The 21,648-nt window shown below is 37.7% G+C and overlaps 1 protein-coding gene across 6 annotated transcripts; it reads left to right on the forward strand.

Moving 5' to 3' along the window:
* Positions 1–225: 225 nt before the first annotated feature.
* On the forward strand, positions 226–19,423 carry wacb (WW domain containing adaptor with coiled-coil b). Of its 6 annotated transcripts, none has more exons than XM_084120550.1 (13): positions 226–741; positions 948–981; positions 1,640–1,832; positions 6,690–6,766; positions 8,943–9,058; positions 9,138–9,250; positions 9,371–9,613; positions 10,984–11,106; positions 12,116–12,267; positions 15,708–15,805; positions 17,465–17,633; positions 17,728–17,855; positions 17,942–19,423. In XM_084120550.1, the coding sequence occupies exons 1-13, from the start codon at positions 701–703 to the stop codon at positions 18,009–18,011; spliced, it is 1,557 nt and encodes a 518-aa protein (XP_083976676.1). In that variant the 5' UTR covers positions 226–700; the 3' UTR covers positions 18,012–19,423. The 6 variants fall into 6 exon arrangements, with proteins under 6 accessions (XP_083976676.1, XP_083976679.1, XP_083976674.1 ...); XM_084120548.1 differs by having other exon boundaries at positions 513–741; positions 17,468–17,633; XM_084120549.1 differs by having other exon boundaries at positions 513–741; positions 12,122–12,267.
* The last annotated feature ends 2,225 nt before the right edge of the window (positions 19,424–21,648 follow it).

Here is a 21,648-nt window from a genome sequence, read left to right on the forward strand (position 1 = left end):
CAATATATTTGGTAATTTCAAGGATTATCATTTGCAACATAAATCTGTAACATTATAAAAATAAAATAAAAACATAAGATCAGCTCAATCGACATGCGACACTGCCAAACGCGGATGTTCAGGAAAGTGCTGCGTTGAGTTTCTGCGCCATCTAGAGGTTAAGAGGAAAACTAAATCAAATGCGCTTTATCCTCCTCGTTAGTAAAGCGTAGTAAGTTTGCTTGTATCAGGAAGTCCTATACTACTAGAATGGCGTCAAACTCTGTATAGATACATTGCATCCTCTCTAACTATTGAATCTTGGAGCCTTGGCTATCTATGGAGAAATGCAAATACATAAACCTGCCGAACGTTGCTTAATTTAATTACATTTTTACTTGCATACATATGTTTAATTTCTTTAAGTTTTATTTAAATAGGTTAGCAAATATTTTCCGTTTGTCGGTCCGCGAGCACAGTTTTTGCAGTCATCTGCTCGTGCACGTCGCGTGCTGATCTGCTCGTGCACTTGCAGGGCGCAGTCGCGAGCAAAACGAAGAGATGGACCGTCAGCTCTTTCCCGAATAGCGAAGCAGCACTGCAGCAGAGCTACTTTACCTTCATAACAGTGTGTGTTTGCAGACAGCAGCAGTAAAGAGAGCTGTAGTTCAACATAACTGGTTCAGTAGTAACACTTCACTTCCACATCATTGCAGCATTAATGGTAATGCATGCAACGAATCCATCCAGACTCAATGATGGGTAAACAAACATTTACCTCCAGTTTAAATCCTTCAGCTCAATTTTTAAAGCCTGAAATAACTGCATATCACGTTTGAAGAAATGTATTCAAAGTAGTTTTGTATATATACCTCTGTTAGCAAGTTGTTTTTATTTCTCTATGTTAGCATTTTAGCTGGCTAGCAGAGCGCGTTTCTGACTACATTAACTTTTTTTGTCTTTCACAGGTGTAATGATCGAAGAGATCCTCAAGCCTACCAGGTACACAGAGAAGTATTTTGTCAGTGAAAGTAGTTGTATATTTGGCAGAGAAGCCGAAATAGTGTCAAAATTGGATTAGCCGGCTTTAGCATAACACTAGTGCTCGCAGGCCTAGTTCCTGCTTGCTAACTGAAACTATTATCTACATTACACGTCATACTTTGTACGTTATCGCTTTCAATTATCTGTAGTTGGCAAATTAATCTAGATACTAACTAGTCTATTATAGCTTATAAATTGTCTGATTGGAGAGCTTACGATTTGTAGCTCGCTAGCTTGTTTTGTAGTCAGCTAACCTAATTACTGGTTTCATAACCACTCTATAATAGCTCATAATTCTTATTTACTTTTAGGTCTTATCAGATATAGTATTACGTTTTATTGTGAATTGACTTGGTGAGCCTAAAAAGACAGATAAGAGTGCAGATCATCTGGTTCCCTGTCTAGTTTTGGTTAATGAACATCCTATTTGAGTTTCTTTCAAAAGCACCAGGGTTTCTTTCACAGCATTTGTAGTAAAATAATTTCCAAAAGTTAATTTAGTTATTTAATAATATTGAAATCATCCACACCTGCTTTTGTCCTCAAGTGTAAAAGTTCAGGTGTCTTTGTGAAAAGGTTGTCTGTAGTCCTTCTCTTTATGCATTGTATTTTGCAGCCTGTCAAATACCAGTCAAAGAGTCACTCGGCAAATGACCATCGCCATGACAAGATGCGAGACTCGTCAGACTCCACGCCACCAACTAAAATGCTGCGGCGATCAGACAGTCCAGACAACAAGCACAGTGAGGGAACAGGGCACAGTCAAACGAAGGCACTTCACGTTCACCGGCCCCGTGAGAGGGACAGCGGTAAGAACATGAGCGAGAAGACGTTCAACATGCAAATGGTTAATGTCATTTACATGTTGTTCCTACTTCCCCAGAACCTTAAAATCCTATTTATTAGTGGGTTATATTGGGAAACATAATTTACAGTTATCAGTTAGTGCTTATTAAAATCTTAAAGTGCCTATTATACCTTTTCGGATATTAACTTTCATGCAGTGTGTAATTTAGCTGTTTGTGAATGCAAAAGGTCTGCAAAGCTTCAAAGTGCACAATAAATGGAGTTATTGTCTCCCAAAAGAAAGAACCGATTCTGAACTGCTTAGTCAGTCATTCCAGCCTCACTTCCTGCGCAAACCTACGTAGGTTTGTCACAGATTTGTATAATGCCAGCTTATGGTCTTCATAGTCTTCTTTGACCTGCCTTCAAACACTGTAGTTGTAACTGAGGCCTGGAATAGTGTGTTTCATGTCCAGAAGACGCTATTTTCTTACTCACCTTTTAGAAAAACAGAACTGTTTGTGTTGATGCATTGTGTGTGTATATATATATATATATACAGTGAGGAAAATAAGTATTTGAACACCCTGCTATTTTGCAAGTTCTCCCACTTGGAAATCATGGAGGGGTCTGAAATTGTTATCGTAGGTGCATGTCCACTTTGAGAGACATAATCTAAAAAAAAAAAAATCCAGAAATCACAATATATGATTTTTTAACTATTTATTTGTATGATACAGCTGCAAATAAGTATTTGAACACCTGAGAAAATCAATGTTAATATTTGGTACAGTAGCCTTTGTTTGCAATTACAGAGGTCAAACGTTTCCTGTAGTTTTTCACCAGGTTTGCACACACTGCAGGAGGGATTTTGGCCCACTCCTCCACACAGATCTTCTCTAGATCAGTCAGGTTTCTGGGCTGTCACTGAGAAACACAGAGTTTGAGCTCCCTCCAAAGATTCTCTATTGGGTTTAGGTCTGGAGACTGGCTAGGCCACGCCAGAACCTTGATATGCTTCTTACAGAGCCACTCCTTGGTTAACCTGGCTGTGTGCTTCGGGTCATTGTCATGTTGGAAGACCCAGCCTCGACCCATCTTCAATGCTCTAACTGAGGGAAGGAGGTTGTTCCCCAAAATCTCGCAATACATGGCCCCGGTCATCCTCTCCTTAATACAGTGCAGTCGCCCTGTCCCATGTGCAGAAAAACACCCCAAAGCATGATGCTACCACCCCCATGCTTCACAGTAGGGATGGTGTTCTTGGGATGGTACTCATCATTCTTCTTCCTCCAAACACGTTTAGTGGAATTATGACCAAAAAGTTCTATTTTGGTCTCATCTGACCACATGACTTTCTCCCATGACTCCTCTGGATCATCCAAATGGTCATTGGCAAACTTAAGACGGGCTTTGACATGTGCTGGTTTAAGCAGGGTAACCTTCCGTGCCATGCATGATTTCAAACCATGACGTCTTAGTGTATTACCAACAGTAACCTTGGAAACGGTGGTCCCAGCTCTTTTCAGGTCATTGACCAGCTCCTCCCGTGTAGTTCTGGGCTGATTTCTCACCTTTCTTAGGATCATTGAGACCCCACGAGGTGAGATCTTGCATGGAGCCCCAGTCCGAGGGAGATTGACAGTCATGTTTAGCTTCTTCCATTTTCTAATGATTGCTCCAACAGTGGACCTTTTTTCACCAAGCTGCTTGGCAATTTCCCCGTAGCCCTTTCCAGCCTTGTGGAGGTGTACAATTTTGTCTCTAGTGTTTTTGGACAGCTCTTTGGTCTTATCCATGTTAGTAGTTGGATTCTTACTGATTGTATGGGGTGGACAGGTGTCTTTATGTAGCTAACGACCTCAAACAGGTGCATCTAATTTAGGATAATAAATGGAGTGGAGGTGGACATTTTAAAGGCAGACTAACAGGTCTTTGAGGGTCAGAATTCTAGCTGATAGACAGGTGTTCAAATGCTTATTTGCAGCTGTATCATACAAATAAATAGTTAAAAAATCATACATTGTGATTTCTGGATTTTTTTTTTTAGATTATGTCTGTCACAGTGGACATGCACCTACAATGACAATTTCAGACCCCTCCATGATTTCCAAGTGGGAGAACTTGCAAAATAGCAGGGTGTTCAAATACTTATTTTCCTCACTGTATATATATATATATATATATATATATATATATATATATATAGGGGTGCAACGGTTAAAATTAATCCCGGTTCGGTTTGTATCACGGTTTTAGGTTCATGGTTTCGGTATGGTTCGGTATGTGCTATGTCAAATAAAAATAAAGAAAATAAGAATAAATACTCTTAACTACTAGCAACAGCACAAATAAATACAATAGAGCAAAGATACTAATAAAAGAAACAGTGCTTTTTAGATTTTTCAGGTAGGTCTAACATTAGTTTTCAGGTACAGAAATTGAATAAAGTAATCAAATGTAAAATAACATTGCAAAATTGGCTGTATAAATTAAAGATGAATGCTTATTAAAGTAACAAAAGGTATTCAATCCAGAGCTGTGAGTGATCTCCTTGTCTTTTGATTAACATTAAAAACACAGACAGCAAGAATATTAGGCTGCTGATACGTTAAGAGATAATGCACAGATTCAGTACACTGATACTGCACACATGCGTTGTCTTTCTCGGCCATATAATGCACTTAAGGCATAACAGACTGTGTCTGCTAGGATACTCATTAAGACGGACATATTGACAATTTTTGTGTGAATTTGTCCATTCAAGCGAGTCCATATTTGCGCGAGTTCTCTTTCGTGTCTTGCTCCTGAATGTTTAAATTGGCAACGCTTAAATGAGTTTAGTTTAAACTCTGATAGCAACGTGTTCAGTTCAGGTCTCACCTGTGCTCGCGCGCTATCAACACCCGGGTGCGTAAATGACTGGACATGTTTGAGGATACAGCATTCGCATTAAACAATTTACAAAGAGTAACCGTTTTGTTAAAGTTCTTTTTATTATCGCTGTTGTAATGTATTATTGGGGAGCCAGCATGTGCATCCATCGACAGAAACATACATTAGCGGGACTGTCTGTTTTACACATTATTTTCAACAAACCAGATTAAAGATGCTTCATCAGATTTGAGATCAACCGCGGTTCAAGTGCTGAACTGTGGGTGGAGAACGGTATGGTTAGTTTTTTTTTTAACAACGAGAAGAACAGTTACACCCCATATATATATATATATATATATATATATATATATATATATATATATATATATATAAAAATTGGTCATGCGGTTTATTTCTGTAGTTTAATATTTGTTGCTTATTTAATTTTTAATATGGATGCATCAATAGTAAAAATTCTGCTTCATACTATTTTTTTAACAATGTAATAATTATTTTCATGTTGAGGCCTAGCCTATATATCTGTAGTGTTTTGTCCAAAACTAAAAACTACTTTTTTCAATGTAGCCATCACAGCATTGTAATGTGCAGTTTGTAAAATGGACATTAAGTGTTAACGTGAGTTACATAATCAGATTACTTTTTCAAGTAACTAGTAAAGTAATGCATTGCTTTAAAATTTACAATGAAATATCTTGAGTTACTTTTTCAAATAAGTAAATGCAAGTTACTTTGCTTTCCCATTTATTGATTGACACCTCTCCTGTCCCCATGTTGAGAGAAATCGTGAGTAATTACAGAGGCGTGTGAGTTTGTAAACATGATGGGTATTTTAGTTCAAGACTATGTGAGCATGCATGTACCCATCTCACTTGCACAAATTCAGTATTTCTCAAAATGAATAAAAACTGTGAAATGCATACTCAGAATATTATGCAAAGCTGCAATAATTATAAATGTAAAATAACACAAATATACTTTGTATTTAATCTCACTTCATTAACCAATGCCTTTGATTTCAGTCATAATAAACAAAAATGTCTTTAGTTAAACATCACATTTGTGCTTATTGCATTTCCTTCACGCTGAGGCTTATTCATTTCACGTTTGGTGTGAAAGGGCCTGAACATTTACCAAAAATCTAACTTTGTTTGTTTTTTTAACAGAAAAAAGACAAATTAGGCGCAGCCCAGATGAGGAAAAGTAACGCAAAATTAATGTAACGCGTTACTTTGCAAAAAAGTAACTTAAGTAATGCAAGTTACTTTTTTAAGAAGTAACACAATATTGTATGAATATCTCATATAATACATTATATTGTGAATCCCTAATTTGCAGTCTTGCATTTCAGAATTCTGCATAATTACTGTAATTACTCTTGAAAGTGGACATGTTACATGTTTTACAATAAAATGAAAATACATTTTAGGCATGAAGTCATTTGAGAAAATTGATATTGATAATAGGCTTTATATATTCATGGAATGGATTTGCATGGCAGATTTTTGTAAATCAAGCACGACAGGAGTTGCGCTCTTGTGCTCTCCCTCCTTTACACTGTTTTACTTCCTGTTGTTGCCACAATCATGTGTCTGCAGCAGATGCACAGCACTGTTTATCGTGTGATCTCGACTCGTCACAGGCCTCTTAGCTTATGATATTGGTCTTTTCTCTAATAGGAAGTTACAGATGTTGGCTGTTGCAGATGTTTATACCACACTTTCAACTTGTTTATTTTCAGATATTGGTGATGTGGCATAAAAATAACATTTTTTTTTTGCATCAATTAGAAAAAAATGTAAAAAACACAAGGTCACAAGACTTTAAAATTAGGCTCAGCCACAGGACTGTCAACTCAAGCCTATGCTAACAGTCCAATGTGTTAAATGGATATACAGAGAACCGTTTTGTTGCAGTGAATTATATTCTGCAAAGGCTTTTACATGCATGGTAGTTTGTTTCTGATCGTCTCAATTATGTTTCAGGTGTCAGTTCTTCTCCGCAAGAAAACTCTCATCATGCATCCAGCTCTCACCCTCATCCAAACAGAACTTCAGAGATGGTAAGTTGTTTAGCCAGTGGATTGTCTGATCAACTGGTCTGTGTTAAGGAAGCCCTTTATAATTAAGCTGGTTTAGGGCCATGTCCCCCAAACACAGATCAGATGTGTCTGTAAGCTGTATAAGCACAGCCCTGCAATAGAGCGAACAGATATTCAATAAAAACTATGTGACCTTTTATTTAGGGTACTTTTATTTTGATAATTGATTAATCAGTTGACTAGGTCTTTAAAAACGTTAGTAATTTGATTTAAAAAGCTGAATTTTAGTTTTATAAAGAAAACTATTTAAATCACCTCTTGCCCAATGTTTTCCAACAAACAGTTTGCAAACTGAAGAATGCATCTTTGTAGGCTATGCTATACATTGTGCAAAAAACGCACACATTAACACGCACATATTTCACTTATCACTGGATATATTAAGTTATACCTCATTGCTATAGTTCCTTCACATTTACTACTTGTGTTCCATGTAGTATTTAAATGTCCAACAAAATGCATATATAACATAGGGAAATGTATATTTTAGTCAGTATTATTGCACTCATATTCTATTGTGCTCCATCAGTTTGACGTGCATTTGCGCACCGTTGTTCGTTAATTCTGAAAGTGAAGTTTAATGGAGTTGTGCTTTCTGTCAGGACAAGCCTTTGTGGAAAATGGAAATACTCGCATGGCTTTTGAACATTTACAGATAAGGAAATAAACATGAAATGTAAGGTATACGCTGGGCAAAACATGTATTAAATGCATTAAACGGCACCCGCGTCAATCAAAGCATCTGGCAGGACGAGCCTTGCACTTTTCCTGCAGCAGCTCTTTGTCCTTCACTATACTCATTTTATCCTTAGAACTGCTTTATTCACTAGTGACATGACTGGTAGATGTTTTTCGTGCCAGTGTCATTAATCATTAATCACATTTGTTGTTGATCATTTTTATTATAGATTATTATCAATTAGTTGTTGCAGCCCTTAGACAACAACACTGTCACAGTCCTCTCACAAAAATGTTGGGAAAAACTGTGCATCCCCGTGATGTTTTGTCTGATACTATCTTATATGAGGTGCCGTTGAGTAATTACATCTCTAGAGTGTGCACCAGTTTCCAGCACTCAACAATTAAAACTCAATGAGGCGTGATGTCCAATTCGAGAACAAATGACTTGTTTCTTTTTGAGTCAAAAAGTTTCACCTCACAAAAACTCACGTGTGAATTGTTTAGAGCTATTGCTAAGTTCATAACTAACTCCCTAACTGAATTTTTCTCTTATGTCTGATCCCAAATAAACCAAGAATGGTTACTGTGATATTAGTCTCGGCCTCAGACGTCACGCCCGTGGATCGCTGGCTGATGCATAATGCACACAAACTGGGAAAACACTTCAGAAGTTTCAAAGTCGTCTTCTGATTGGTTGAATTCTGCAGGATTTCCAGGAGACGCGCGCGCCGCGTTCTTTATCGGTCCGCCTGGAAACAAAGCTGTCGTGACACCAAACCCCCTCATGGAAGAAGAAAGCCGTCATATTTACAACTGAGACAATGAGCGCTTATCAGGATCAACTAAACGCTGGATTGCCAAAAGTATGTGAAGTTCAGGGCACCATTGTTGCAGTAAACTTGCAAAATGTTCTTGAATGAATAATTTATTAGATGCACGCCGGTCTGTTATCGCAGGGACATCGTCTTTACATTTTCACACCCCTAAACATGACGTGGAACAAAACGAACTGTGATTGGTTGCTTTATATGTCGGTCAGACTCTTGAGCGGACCTTTTTCCAATTAAAGCTGTGATGTAGTCCAGGCTTTCTGCCGTCAGTCTGAAGGCCTGGCTTACGCGAGACTTCTGTGATGTATACTTTAGTGTATGGGATTTTAAATCAGTCTCTTTACAGGTTGTTCTGTTTATATGCCAATGTATAACTAAATACACTCATTCACAGCAGAGTTATAAAATGATAAATGTTATTCTAATCCAAACATTTTATGAACAAAATGTTATCGGTCATTGTTAAACATGGTGATGCCACAGGAAGAAGGGAAAAAAAAGACAAAGGAGCTGACCTCACTAATAAATCATTGTGAATCTCGTCTCTATTCCCAATGCGCTCTCAAATGACAGATTTCCCTGCTCTGTCCTTCTTGATATATCAACATATTTCCTGTCTCTTTCAGCCCCGTGAGCCAGCAGATGACTGGTCAGAGCATATCAGTTCATCTGGGAAGAAGTACTACTATAACTGCAGGACAGAAGTCTCTCAGTGGGAGAAGCCTAAAGATTGGCTGGAAAGGTGAGTAGCTTTAGATCCCCTGTTACTGCCTCTACTCCTCTTCAACCATCAACTGACACCAGGCTTCCTGTGTGAACAGAGAACAGAGGCAGAGAGAAGGTGCCAAGAATACGGTTAACAGCTTTCCCAAAGACAGAGACTACAGACAAGAGGCGATGCAGGCCAGTGCCACAAGTGCCCTCAGTAGTACAAGTAAGTAACAGAAACACATTTGGTTCCTTAAAGTTGTATTATGTTGATAGAAGGTTTGCTGATGCTTTCAATGTTTCTGAACACGTGTCTCGTTTTTGAAAAATCCCTTTCTTTCCCCAGAATCTACTTTAGCGGAGAAGCCATCGTCAAACTCTGGTTATTCTCAGCCTTTGTCCATTAACCCCTCCAGCACGTCCAGCTCGTCCTCGTCCTCGTCCTCCACAGTGCCTGTGTCTCCTGCCCTGCAGGCTTCAGCCTCCACTCTGCTTCAGGATCCAGCACTCCTCCGACAGCTTCTGCCCGCGCTGCAGGCCACCCTGCAGATGAACCACAGCAATGTGGACATGGGCAAAATTAATGAAGGTATTAATCGCTAAGTGCTATGTTAACTTGTTTTTGTTTTCATTGAGAGAATACGCTTGGAAATGAAATGGATATTTTATAGGGGTGTCACGATTCGCTCGTTTTCTCAGTGCATCGATTACAAATCTTGACGATGCATATGCATCCATTTTGAAACTCGTATTTTTGAATCGTTGATTTCGGTCAATAATCGATTTCAAATGCTTGGAATTGAATTAATTAATAACGATCTGATAGCGATTCAGTGCTTTAAAATATATGAACATTAAATTACTACGTCATTGCGTGGTGTCTACTGTTTTTCACATTTTTCAGGTTTTCCCAAATTTGTTTGGCACTAAAAGAATGGTTTGCACTCAAAGTCTTCAGAGTAAAAAAGTAATTTTAAGATTATTATTATTTTCTATGAGATGCACTCCTACAAAATCACCCCAATCATTCCTGTCATCTTGCGCCTATTAAAATAAACTCTTCTTTGTGCATAAATCTCTTTGGAGTCAAAATATCAGATCTTGACTTTTTTTCTGGTCCTGTTACTTTTCCTGCTGCTTACACTGTCATTCCTCTCTCTGATCTAGTCTAAATTTCCTGTTGATCAAATGTGATCCGAGCGTTATTATTCAGAGGTAGGGCTGGGTACAGATTTTCAAATTCAGTTCTGATTCACAAGCTCCTGATTTAATTCGATTCCTATTTTGATTTAGTTTGATCTTACTCGTTTGGGTATAGTTATGTACGGTACAGTAAAAATTCAATCTTGGAATTTTAAGAATCGAAATAGGGATTGTTCAATTAAAGACTGCATTTAATTGGAAAAATCTGTATTTTTACCTTACCCTATTGTCTAGACAACCCGTCTCAACCCTGTTCCAACAGTTTTCAAATAAGCCTGAATGACTTGATTTGCTCGATTAAGGGTTTGAAGCTAAACTTTGCAGGGCTGTTTCCTTGATGTATTCTTGAATGATCAGTTTGGTGCATTCTCTTGAGTTGTCTCTGCAAGTTTACTGATTTCAAACCCATCTGAACCAGTGGGATGTTGTCGTAACTCGTATTGTGCTAATACATTCATGAAGTGAAATCCTAAACCCTGTGACGTGAGTTTTTTTTATTCCTGTGAAAGATCTATACAAATGCACTTTCCTGTAGCAATTAATACTTATTGGCCTTCATCCAAACTGCTAGAAAAGTTGTGCTTTAACCATTTTGACACCTTGACAACTGCTTTTTGCACAATATACGGCATCTTCTCTCCACATGGTGAACATACCATAAGCCGAAAGGCTAGAGCCTTTTTTCAGATTGCTTTTCAGTGTGTAGGACTGCTTTGACTGTACGTGTGTCTTTTTCTGTCTTTGTCTTCCTCCAAGTCCTCACAGCCGCTGTCACACAAGCTTCCTTACAGTCTATGCTTCATAAGCTTCTCACTGCCGGACCGTCCGCTTTCAACGTCACTACTCTGCTTTCCCAAGCTGCTCAGCTTTCCACACAAGGTACGGCTGAAGTCCCAGTCACCCTTCACACCTCCCCTAACTGATGTTGTGCTGCAGTGCAACTAATCCATTTTTTTGTAATGGAACTATGTGAACATATTTTACAATACTGTGTTAAACCAGTGTTTAAGCTGTTCATCGTTCATACACACCCAAGACTATGGACAAGAACATGCTGAACAATTCTTTAAAGGGTTAGTTCACCCTACAATAAAAATTGTCATATCTTACCCTCATGTCGTTCCAAACCTGTAAGAGATTTGTTCATCTTCAGAACACAAATGAAGATCTTTTTTGATGAAATCTGAGAGCTTTCTGTCCCTTCATTGACAGTCTACGCAACTACGATTTTCAAGCCCCAGAAAGGTAGTAAAGACATAATTAAAGTAATCCATGTGTCTCCAGTGTTTTAACCTCAGTTTTATGAAGCGAAGTGAGTGCTTTGTAAACATCTCCAGCGCGTTCACACAACGTCTGCTCTCATGCTTGTGTCAGGGTGCTCTCATTAATTCGCATTGGAGATTAATATTTTGTAAATAAAGTGGTAAATAGTCACATGGAATACTTTTATGATGCTTTACTGCCTTTTTGAGTCTTGAAAAGTGGTAATTGCGTAGACTGTCAATGGAGGGATGGAAAGCTCTCAGATTTCATCAAAAAGATCATAATTTGTGTTCCGAAGATGAACGAAAGTCTTACAGGTTTGGAATGACATGAAGGTGAGTAATTAATGATAGAATTTTCCTTTTTTGGGTGAACTATCCCTTTAAGCCACTTTTTTACATGGGAAAACTCAGACTTTGGTGTAGAATTATTATTATTATTTTTTAAATAATGTTCATTTAGTAGGATTCTGTATATTTATGTTATAGCAAACCAAAACTGGCAGATGGACACATTTTAAAAAGTCCTTTTGTTCTCACACCAGCTATCATGTTGCTATTTGTATGTACAGTATAGTTGTGTAAGATTATTTACTGGATTCCATGTCTATAACGGTGTTTCTAAGGAACAGCTCAACAGTCCGGTCAGTCACCCATGTCATTAGCATCAGATGCCTCTTCACCGAGGTCATACGTGTCTCCTAGAGTCAGCACGCCTCAGACCAACGCTGTCTCTAAACCCCTGCTCAGCTGCGCATCTCTCTCTTCACAACCAAAGGTCAGTAGCAGTTAGTCATTTTATAAACTTTTGTTATAGTGGCATCAGAAAGTGTTTGGACACTTAAGCCACCCTTAATTTAAAGGGGTCCTAATATGCTTTTCCACTTTTTCAACTTCAGTTAGTGTAAGTTAGCTGTTTGAGCATAAAAAAAGAGTCCACTCCAAAGGGAGATATTTTATTTAACAGAATCCACTTTACAAGAACTACAACGAGCGACTCATTTGGACTACTATACGTTTCTTCCGATTCTTATGAAGTCATAATGTTCCTCATTTAAGTAACAGAATATGCAAAAAGGGGACGAGATCTGGTTAAGTTGCATTAAGCCCAAGACACACCAAGCCGACGGTCGGCCGTCGGGCAGTTTTTGTGCGTCGGCCGACTAAGTTTTCTCAGTGTGTTCCGCACGGTTCAGCACAGTCGGCTGAATTTGATCCTCGTTTGCTTTTTTTCGCCCGATTCGACATGTTGAATCGGTGTTGGACCGTCGGTGAGAGAGAGAACTCTGATTGGCTGTTCAGCTTAGTGAACGAGTCAGTGCACGAGAATAATAGCAAAACAGTGAGCAAAGAAGACAAAACGGTACAGATAGAAGGCTGTTCTAATGTTACGTCATCTTACCTGAGTGTTCCTTGGCGAATATTTCAATATTAACATGAGTGGAGTGGAATAAAGAAAGTGTTTAGCAGGATTGATATTCAAAATGGTAATGGTTTGATTCTATGTTTATGGTTTGTGTATCTTCAGCCTGCAGCGTCGGTTTCCCTTTTTGAATGACGAATATAGATTAATATATCTTCAGAAATAGACAGTTGTCTCATTTACACGCAGGCGCAGAACGCGCATTCTAGCTGACAGTCGGCTGTAGTTCTCTCGGTGTGTTCAAGTGCAGCTTTTTTCCCCCGACGCAGGCGCCGCGAGGCGACAACACAGTCGGCTTTCATCAGCGCTAGTTCTTTGGCGTCGGTTTGGTGTGTCCCGGGCTTTAGAGAATACAGTGCTATCGCAATGTCAAAGATACACTGTTTTTTCCACAATGTTTCCAAAACTCATTTGTTTGACCTTCCTAAGGCTGACGAGAGTGGTTCAAATTGATTTTAAACACTTTTCCTGAACATTATAACCCCAACATGTATCGGAGAACGGAGAACAGCTTGTTTTCTGTTGCTTTTGTAAGCTCTCGCTTTTGTAAGATGGTTCACCGCTCCTTAGGAAGATGAAACATGCTTTTGTGAACATCCTGTGAAATCCAAGCTTGCAAAGTCTGTGCATGAAATCCATTTTGCACGATCCTCTTGTTCGTTAACATTGTCAGGGTCTGAATCGGGCTCAAATTGGTTTGAAATTGACGCCATCTGTAATATTTACACTAGAGAAGAACTCACAGTTATGGAGGGGTGGGACATTTCCTGAACACGCGCTAAGGGGCTTCATCAAATTCTGCGTGCTTGAGACAGAGTGGGGAGGGAGGTGCTGTAGTAATGTAAAATATGTGAAAAATAATGCGTTTTTTAAACGATCAAGCATGAAGACGCTCTAGTACACCCCAAAAACAAAATCAAGACTTCGTAAATGGGCACAATAGGACCCCATTAAGAATGTCATTTGACTGAGTGTGCATTAGATAACAAGATATAAAACCATCTGGCATCTGCTAAAAAAATCTGTTTTGGCCATCATAAACCAAAGATGGCAAATGTACACACAATCTTCGCTCAAGTAGAAGTACAGATACTCATGTTTAAAATGACTGCTAAAAGTTGAAGTACTGAAGTAAAGAAGTATGGGCTCTGACGTGTACTTGGTGTAAAGTAGCCATTACTACCTGTTTTCGTGTCACACTAGTAACTGGACCTCACATCATATTAATAGAAAAGAACTTGCATTTCAAATTTTGTTAGCTAATGAATGTACTGAACAACCACCATGTAGAACACAAGCAGAGTAAAGACTAAACTGATGAAAATAAACTCTTTGCCATCACCTAAGCCACATTCTAGAGGTGATTCCACCTCTTGTCCTTGGAAACAACTCAAAATTATTATGATGTCTAAACCCTATGCTGGAAATTTTATTGACATGCAAACAGAAAGAAAATTAAAGTGCAAGCATAATTTACACTTCACCTGGTTTACCGGTTATACAGCATATGTAAACTATCTGACTAAACCTGTCATGTTTCAGATGAAAACTTAATTTAATACTCTTGGTGCTTGATAGCCAGGTAATGATACACCAATTTTTCTGTATTACATTAGGTTGAAAAAGGCGCACAATAACAAATAATATTGATCATGCCATTAAATACAGATTAAAACTAAAGTAACGAGCCTGGTTTGAAAATGTAAGTAGAAAGTACAGATATTTGTGTACAAAAATTGATGAAGTGAAAAGCAAAAAATAAATAAATAAATTGATACCGGAATAATCTACTTTGTTACAAAATCCCATCTCTGTCATACACTACTTGTCGAAAGTAAGAGCACAGAAAAATCGTGTAGAGTCAACTCCTCCAAACTGCAAATCATGGCAGAAGTCATGTAATGAATGCCAGCCTTAAATACAGAGCAAATACATGTGTAGTTTACGCTACATCACATAAGTTATGGACTTTTGACAACCAGAATGTATGTTTGTTTCTTCAACTAACAGACACTTATGGTCCTCCTGACCTTTACGTCACACCAGAATTGTCTCTTTTTCCCTCTGAAAGTCAAATATTCCCACCACATTGTGATTTCTACCAGATTAGCATTCTGTGATGGCGATCGTCAATTACATTTTAACATTTTTGGAATAAAATGACGTCTTGCTGAGGATAACTCTACAGTTAACGTGTGCTAAAGACAAACTATTCAATATTTTCAAAACTTTATTTTTAGTGTGGTGGAAATAATACCACAGATGTGGGGCAGTTACTTTTGAAAAAGGTCATTTGAAAAGTCATTTCAGCAATAAATATGGTTTGATTATTTTGGTTCTGTTTAGGTTTTAAATGTTATAATTCCTGCATTTTTATGATGGATTTGTGTAGTTTAAGGTTGAAAATCTTGGTCTTGGACAAGGGTAAAACAATTCAGTTTCTATAGAAAAGGCATTTCTGAAAGATTTTAACTCCTTTAATGTGATCTACATTTAATAAAAAAAAGAAAACTTAAAAAAAAAGAAAGAAATGTGTTATTTTCAATATAAATCATCCCCTGGGAAATAAAAGGGCCCAAAACACTCATATTTTATTATGTTTTGTTTAAAATGTGCTTTTGCTATCATTCTTTGAAATAAATGCCATTTTGGATTGATATTTTGTTATCTATTCAGTGACGTTTATACATTTTCGAGAGTTGTACTGCTGTAGGTTTATACTATGTATATTTGCCAATATTTAATTGACATCTCTGTTCATATTCTCTAATTTCTTTGTTGTTCTTCAAATTCAGGTAAGTTCATCAATTCAGAGACAAGGATCAACGTCCCAGCAGTCCGTCAGCTCTGACAAACCTCTGGAATTCAGTGATCCCCGTCTTCACAGGCAAATGTACGGATCTCTCAGTGGGAACTTTTCTTTTGTTTGTTGGCAATGTAGAAGCAGCCTATCAGATGTTTTCTTACAGCACCATCTACCAGTTCACTGTGGAAGTGCAACCAAATGAATGTATGCATGTTTGTTACAATTACAAAGAAATGGGTTTTATTTATTTTTTAATGGGTTTTTTATAAAATCCATCTATACACACGCGTGTATATTATATAAATGTATAAGGTGACCAGACATCCCATTTTCCACGGGACAGTCCCGTATTTTAGCTCTAGTTTTAGTGTCCTGACTAACAAAATAGTCACGTTTTCTTCTTTCCTAAATTGTCTTTGCTAGGTGATCATAAAAGCAAGTAGTAGTCTTCTGTCACGTGAGAATAGCCCATAATCAAAGGTAGCCAATCTCATCATAGTATATTTTGGAAAACAAAAGTAACATCCAAACACAATTCGTAATCGATTAACTTGCAGTTATTGAAAGCGGGATATTAGAGCGCAGAGGAGAGCAATTCAGACGCAACGATGTCAAAGTGTTTACAATTAACGAGGATCTTCAAAAAGAGTGTATCAAATTATTATGCAGTAAGTTGTGAAAAAAAGAATTGATTAAAACTTCAGTGACTAGGAAGGCATTGAAACACGTGAATGATTCTGATTCTATATACTTATAATTTTATATATACTGTTTATAGAATATATATACTGTATATATAAGTAAGGTATAATGTACATCCAGCCGCTTGTACATCCTCGGCTTCGCGTCGGGGTCCTCATCACCCTGTCACCCTGTTATTTTGAGAAAACAACCGGCTGTACGTTATTCCGCTTATTACACGGCTATTGGCCACACAAGTAAATAATTAGACACAAAATAATGATCTGGGTTGAAATATTTTATTAGGTCTTTAAACGCAAAGCTTCCACGGAGAGAGCAGTTGCTAGTACGGCAAGTTCAAACTAGACGGACATTTAAGTGATACGGTATACAGTCACACCACTTATCACACAGCATTTTGCCACATAAATAATTATGGAGATAAAATGTATTGATTTCAGATTAAACTGTTTAAAATCATACCTGTTTGTATCTCATAATCCAACACTCTACAAAACAATAGTCACAAAATGTTAGCAGCCGCGTTTGTATGAAAAGAGAGAGCGAGTCCACGATACTGGATGGCATAATTAAATAACTACACAAAATATTGTTTCGACTGAGTTTTAATACTCTATTAGCTCACCAAATGCAAAACTTCCATGAAGAAAAACCGTTCCTAGCAGGCGTATAGCGCTGCTGACTTCAGCGTTATCTGCTATGAGAGGTTGTTATCTGGAATAACATACCGCTGGATGGCACTATTGACCAATCAGAATCAAGTATTCCACAGAGCCGTGTAATAATACGAGAAAACGCCGCACCTTCTCGCCAGGATCACCAAATGACATTTCTACCGAGGGGGTCACCATATATCCTACGCCGCTGATATACACATTTAAACGCATAGTCGCATATATATGCCATTTCTTTGTCATTTTAGTGGTGATATGACTTTAATACATAAAATACTTTTATAATAATACTTTTTTGCTGTTCTAGTTCTATAATTCTAGTTCTATATTCTTTATTTATTAAAATATGAATGTTTCTTTTGTTTTCTAGCAGCCAAGAGGGCTTGTCGAGCTCGAATGGCAGCGCGGGCATCAGCGTTCCCGCTTTAGGCAGCACCTCTCGAACCCAAAGCACTTTCACTCCCTCTCTAGCATTGCACTTTGATGAAAGTCTCATCAAGCATGTTCAAGGCTGGCCTGCAGAACATGTGGAGAAGCAGGTGTGAACGTGCCTTCGTCTCTTCAACTGTTTATCGATCTTCTACAGATCAAACATCACTTCTCTAACTAATGAGGTTTCCCTCTCTCACCCAGGCGTCACGGATGCGTGAGGACATCCACAATATGGGAACCCTCTACATGTCAGAGATCTGCACCGAGCTGAAGAACCTTCGCTCTTTAGTGCGAGTATGTGAAATCCAGGCCACATTGAGAGAGCAGAGGTCTGTAACTCCGATTTAGATCAAATTATCCACAGTGTGTAACTAAATGGCATTCAGTGAATTACTTTTTATTTGCTTGTGTGCAGGATTCTGTTTCTGAGACAGCAGATCAAAGAACTTGACAAGCTGAAGAATCAGAATTCCTTCATGGTTTGAGAGGGTGGCTATGGAGCTCATGGCGGTCGGTCTCTCTCCGAACAAGCCCAGCCCCCCACCCCCCGGCTGTTTGGACCCCCGCTCTCAGATCCACAGTCGAACTACAGGCCGCAATGCCTGAAACGGGACCGAGGGATAGGAAGCTTACAAAAGTACTTGGGCAACACGAAGCCCTGAGATCATAGATTAATTTCACTGTCCTTTTACATACACGGCTTCTCTATTCTCAGATCCACGGGCAATTCGAGAAGTGTTCAGAGAACGCGCTCTCCAACCCAGACTGACCTGTGAGGAATCATGCAGTGGATCTGGCGATTCATGTGCTGGTTTTTCAAGGTTATGCCTGTGTTAATGGATCCTAAATTTCACTGTCACACCGGAGGCTTAAAATCCCCCCCCCCCCCCCCCGTCCTCCAGTGACTGACAGTGATCACGAAAGATGTTAGAAGGGCTATCTGTGCACAAGGACGCTTCCAGCTGTGCTGGCATTTATCAAAGTGACCAATTAAAATAAACCCAATATCATTCTGAGTGCCCATTCTCAAAAGTTAGGAGTGACTGGCTGATTCTCTGCCCCTCAGAAGATTAAATAAGACATGAATGATCTTCCTTAATTCACAGCAGAACAGCGAATGGGTGCTAAAGATTTCTCAACTGGTGATGTGGCACTTAAAAGCTTTTGGCGAAGCGGTAGACGCACATTTTCTGAGTTTCTGACCCTGATGAAGGGTTTTTCGTCACTATCTGCCTTCGATGTTTCTTGTTCTTTGCAGTGCTGTTACACATCTAACTGAGATTTCTATTCATGCTGCACCCCAGCACTGTTTGACTGTTTTTGTATTAATGTTGTTTTGATTTGTTTGTATTTGCTCAGTTTTTTTTTTTTTTTAGTTTTTTTTACTCATATAAATGAGTTTAGTCATTCCCATATTGCCCGGTTTTGGGGGATGCAATGAATGGACTCCGTATTTTATACATGAGCTATGGTTGCACTTCCAAAATGCATCTTTTAAGGATGAAAGGGGACCAATGGGACCGTCTCGAGCCGACCAGCGGGAGAAGAGGATGGCGAAGTACAGGATATGATCGCATTTTTCTCATCTTTCACGTAAAAAAATATCAACCAGTCTTTAAAAAAATGAATCTGTAAGCATTTAGTCAATTTGTCGATTTGTATTTGACAAGGATGTGAAAATATGGCAAAACTGGTGATTCCTCTTTGATGTTTGCAATGTCATTCATAGTTTTTGCTTCATTGTTCTTTCTGTCTTTATTGCCCTCTAATGCAGGGTTTGAACTTAGACCAATATTAATGCAATAGGCTGTAAATGGACTTTAAGAATAGAGATGATGGGTATGTTGCTTTGTATATGGTTTCTAAAAGCTACGGGAAATAAACAATTACTACATTGTGTTTTCGTACATGTTTGCTTTTGTGCATTGGCTCGCTTTTAATAAAGTTAGATGCAATCATGTCCTAGCCCAGGTAGAGCTAAAAGAACTCAAAGTACCTTTCAAGAACTTGAAACGTATGCTAGGGGTTTTGTACATGTTCGCCCTCCTGTGGTGCAGTGTTTCACTTGCAATTGCTAAAAATTTTCAATTACATTAGTGAAGAAAAAAGAGGTGGAATTTACTACTAGTTTAAAGGTAAAGTCAATTTTGCTGCTTTAAAAAAAACAAAATGCGAGTAGAAAGTAGGTTATCACTTCCTATGAAGCCTGTATTTACAATACATTATATTGGTATTCCTAGTGCATTATAAAACATGCATAATGCCTTATAAACAACTTTATAATGTGATCATCTGATAATCAAAACAATAGTTGCAATGCATTATAATACCTATTTGTGGTTATAACTTTTAAGAATATAACACCAGATGAAGTCTGCATTCATAATGCATCATAAGGGTGTTCTTAATGCATTACAATGCATGCATAATGAACCTAATAAACAACCGTATAATGTCATGTGTCATCTCATAATAATAATCGTAACAACTGTAACCTGTTACCTACTTATTAGATTTGGTAAAGCCTTGTAATTTGACAGTTTTTGTGATAAAACATGATATGCATTGTGAATGTATTGTTCTTTTGTATTTTTCCAAATAACTTTAATGTCTTATAACCACTTCATGATATCTTATGGCTGTTTAAAATACTTTGCTTTTGTCACTTTACTTCAAGCAGTAAAAGACCACTCATAAGATGAATGATACTGTGCAGATCTTAGGGAAACAATGTGAAGAAATGAGACTTGGGAAAGTAAAAGATATGAAACTATTGTATATATAATACATTATAATTTACATGGATAAAATGATGATCATTGTGTGTCATAAACCATCTATATACTCTTAATAGTTATAACCACAAATAGGTATTATCACTGTTATTATAATTATTCCTGAGATGACAACACATTATAAGGATGTTTATAAGACATTATGCGTGCATTATACACTACCCTTATGATGCATAATAAATGCAGGCTTCATCTGGTGTTATAATGCATTGTACTCTTACAAGTTATAACCACAAACAGGTTAGTTTTATAATGTATTGTAACTATTGTTGTTTATATTTCAGATGGTAAAACATATAAGGTTGTTTGTTTGGCATTATGCATGCATTATAAAAAAAAAGGATTCATAGAAAGCGTTATCGAAAAAGAAAAGTTTTTTTTGTACTTCACTTTGTATTTCACACAACAGATGTTTACAGATGTTTATTAGCTGAATAATAAAAAATGACCTGTTCAGAGGTTTACATACTTGATTCTTAATACCATGTGTTTTATACCTTATAGCTATCTTATATCCACACCTGTCCCAGTGTTCTGTGATAGTGTTTCATGAATTGTGTCTTTGTCCTGTTAAACTGTTAAACTGTCCACAGTTCTTAAGAAAAATCCTCCAGATCCTGGGTTTTCAGCATTTTCTGCATATTTTAACCTTTTCTATCAGTGACTTCCTGATCCATCTTTTCATAACGACACATGATATTAAGCAGTATTGGGTAACACTTTAGATTACAGCCCGGAAAGTACTGTAATTAAAGCAGTAAGTATAAGGGAACAATATGTAAAGTTTGGGGAATAAAGGGGTAACAACCAGCAGAACAAAAAAAAGTATTTATACTGTAAGTGTTATAGAACTAAGGGGTACTTATTCTACTATTATGATACAAAAATCTAACATTTGGGAACAATTTAGCAAGAACATACCTTTTTGTAATAATGGTGTACCAATACATACTGTATAGGCTTTTAAAAAATGACAGGCTACATACAGTGAGGAAAATAAGTATTTGAACACCCTGCTATTTTGCAAGTTCTCCCACTTGGAAATCATGGAGGGGTCAGAAATTGTCATCGTAGGTGCATGTCCACTGTGAGAGACATAATCTAAAAAAAAAAAAATCCAGAAATCACAATATATGATTTTTTAACAATTTATTTGTATGATACAGCTGCAAATAAGTATTTGAACACCTGTCTATCAGCTAGAATTCTGACCCTCAAAGACCTGTTAGTCTGCCTTTAAAATGTCCACCTTCACTCCATTTATTATCCTAAATTAGATGCACCTGTTTGAGGTCGTTAGCTGTATAAAGACCCCATACAATCAGTA

Source organism: Abramis brama, assembly GCF_963993115.1.
Source record: "Abramis brama genome assembly, chromosome: 7".
Lineage (NCBI taxonomy): Eukaryota > Metazoa > Chordata > Actinopteri > Cypriniformes > Leuciscidae > Abramis > Abramis brama.

Bases quoted from the DNA above. Each gene is read 5' to 3' on its own strand.
- wacb (XM_084120550.1), top strand. From the start codon at position 701: ATGGTAATGCATGCAACGAATCCATCCAGACTCAATGATGG. The intron at 9,251-9,370 runs GTAAGTAACAGA...TTCTTTCCCCAG, and splicing joins AAGTGCCCTCAGTAGTACAA to AATCTACTTTAGCGGAGAAG. The intron at 11,107-12,115 runs GTACGGCTGAAG...GGTGTTTCTAAG, and splicing joins TGCTCAGCTTTCCACACAAG to GAACAGCTCAACAGTCCGGT.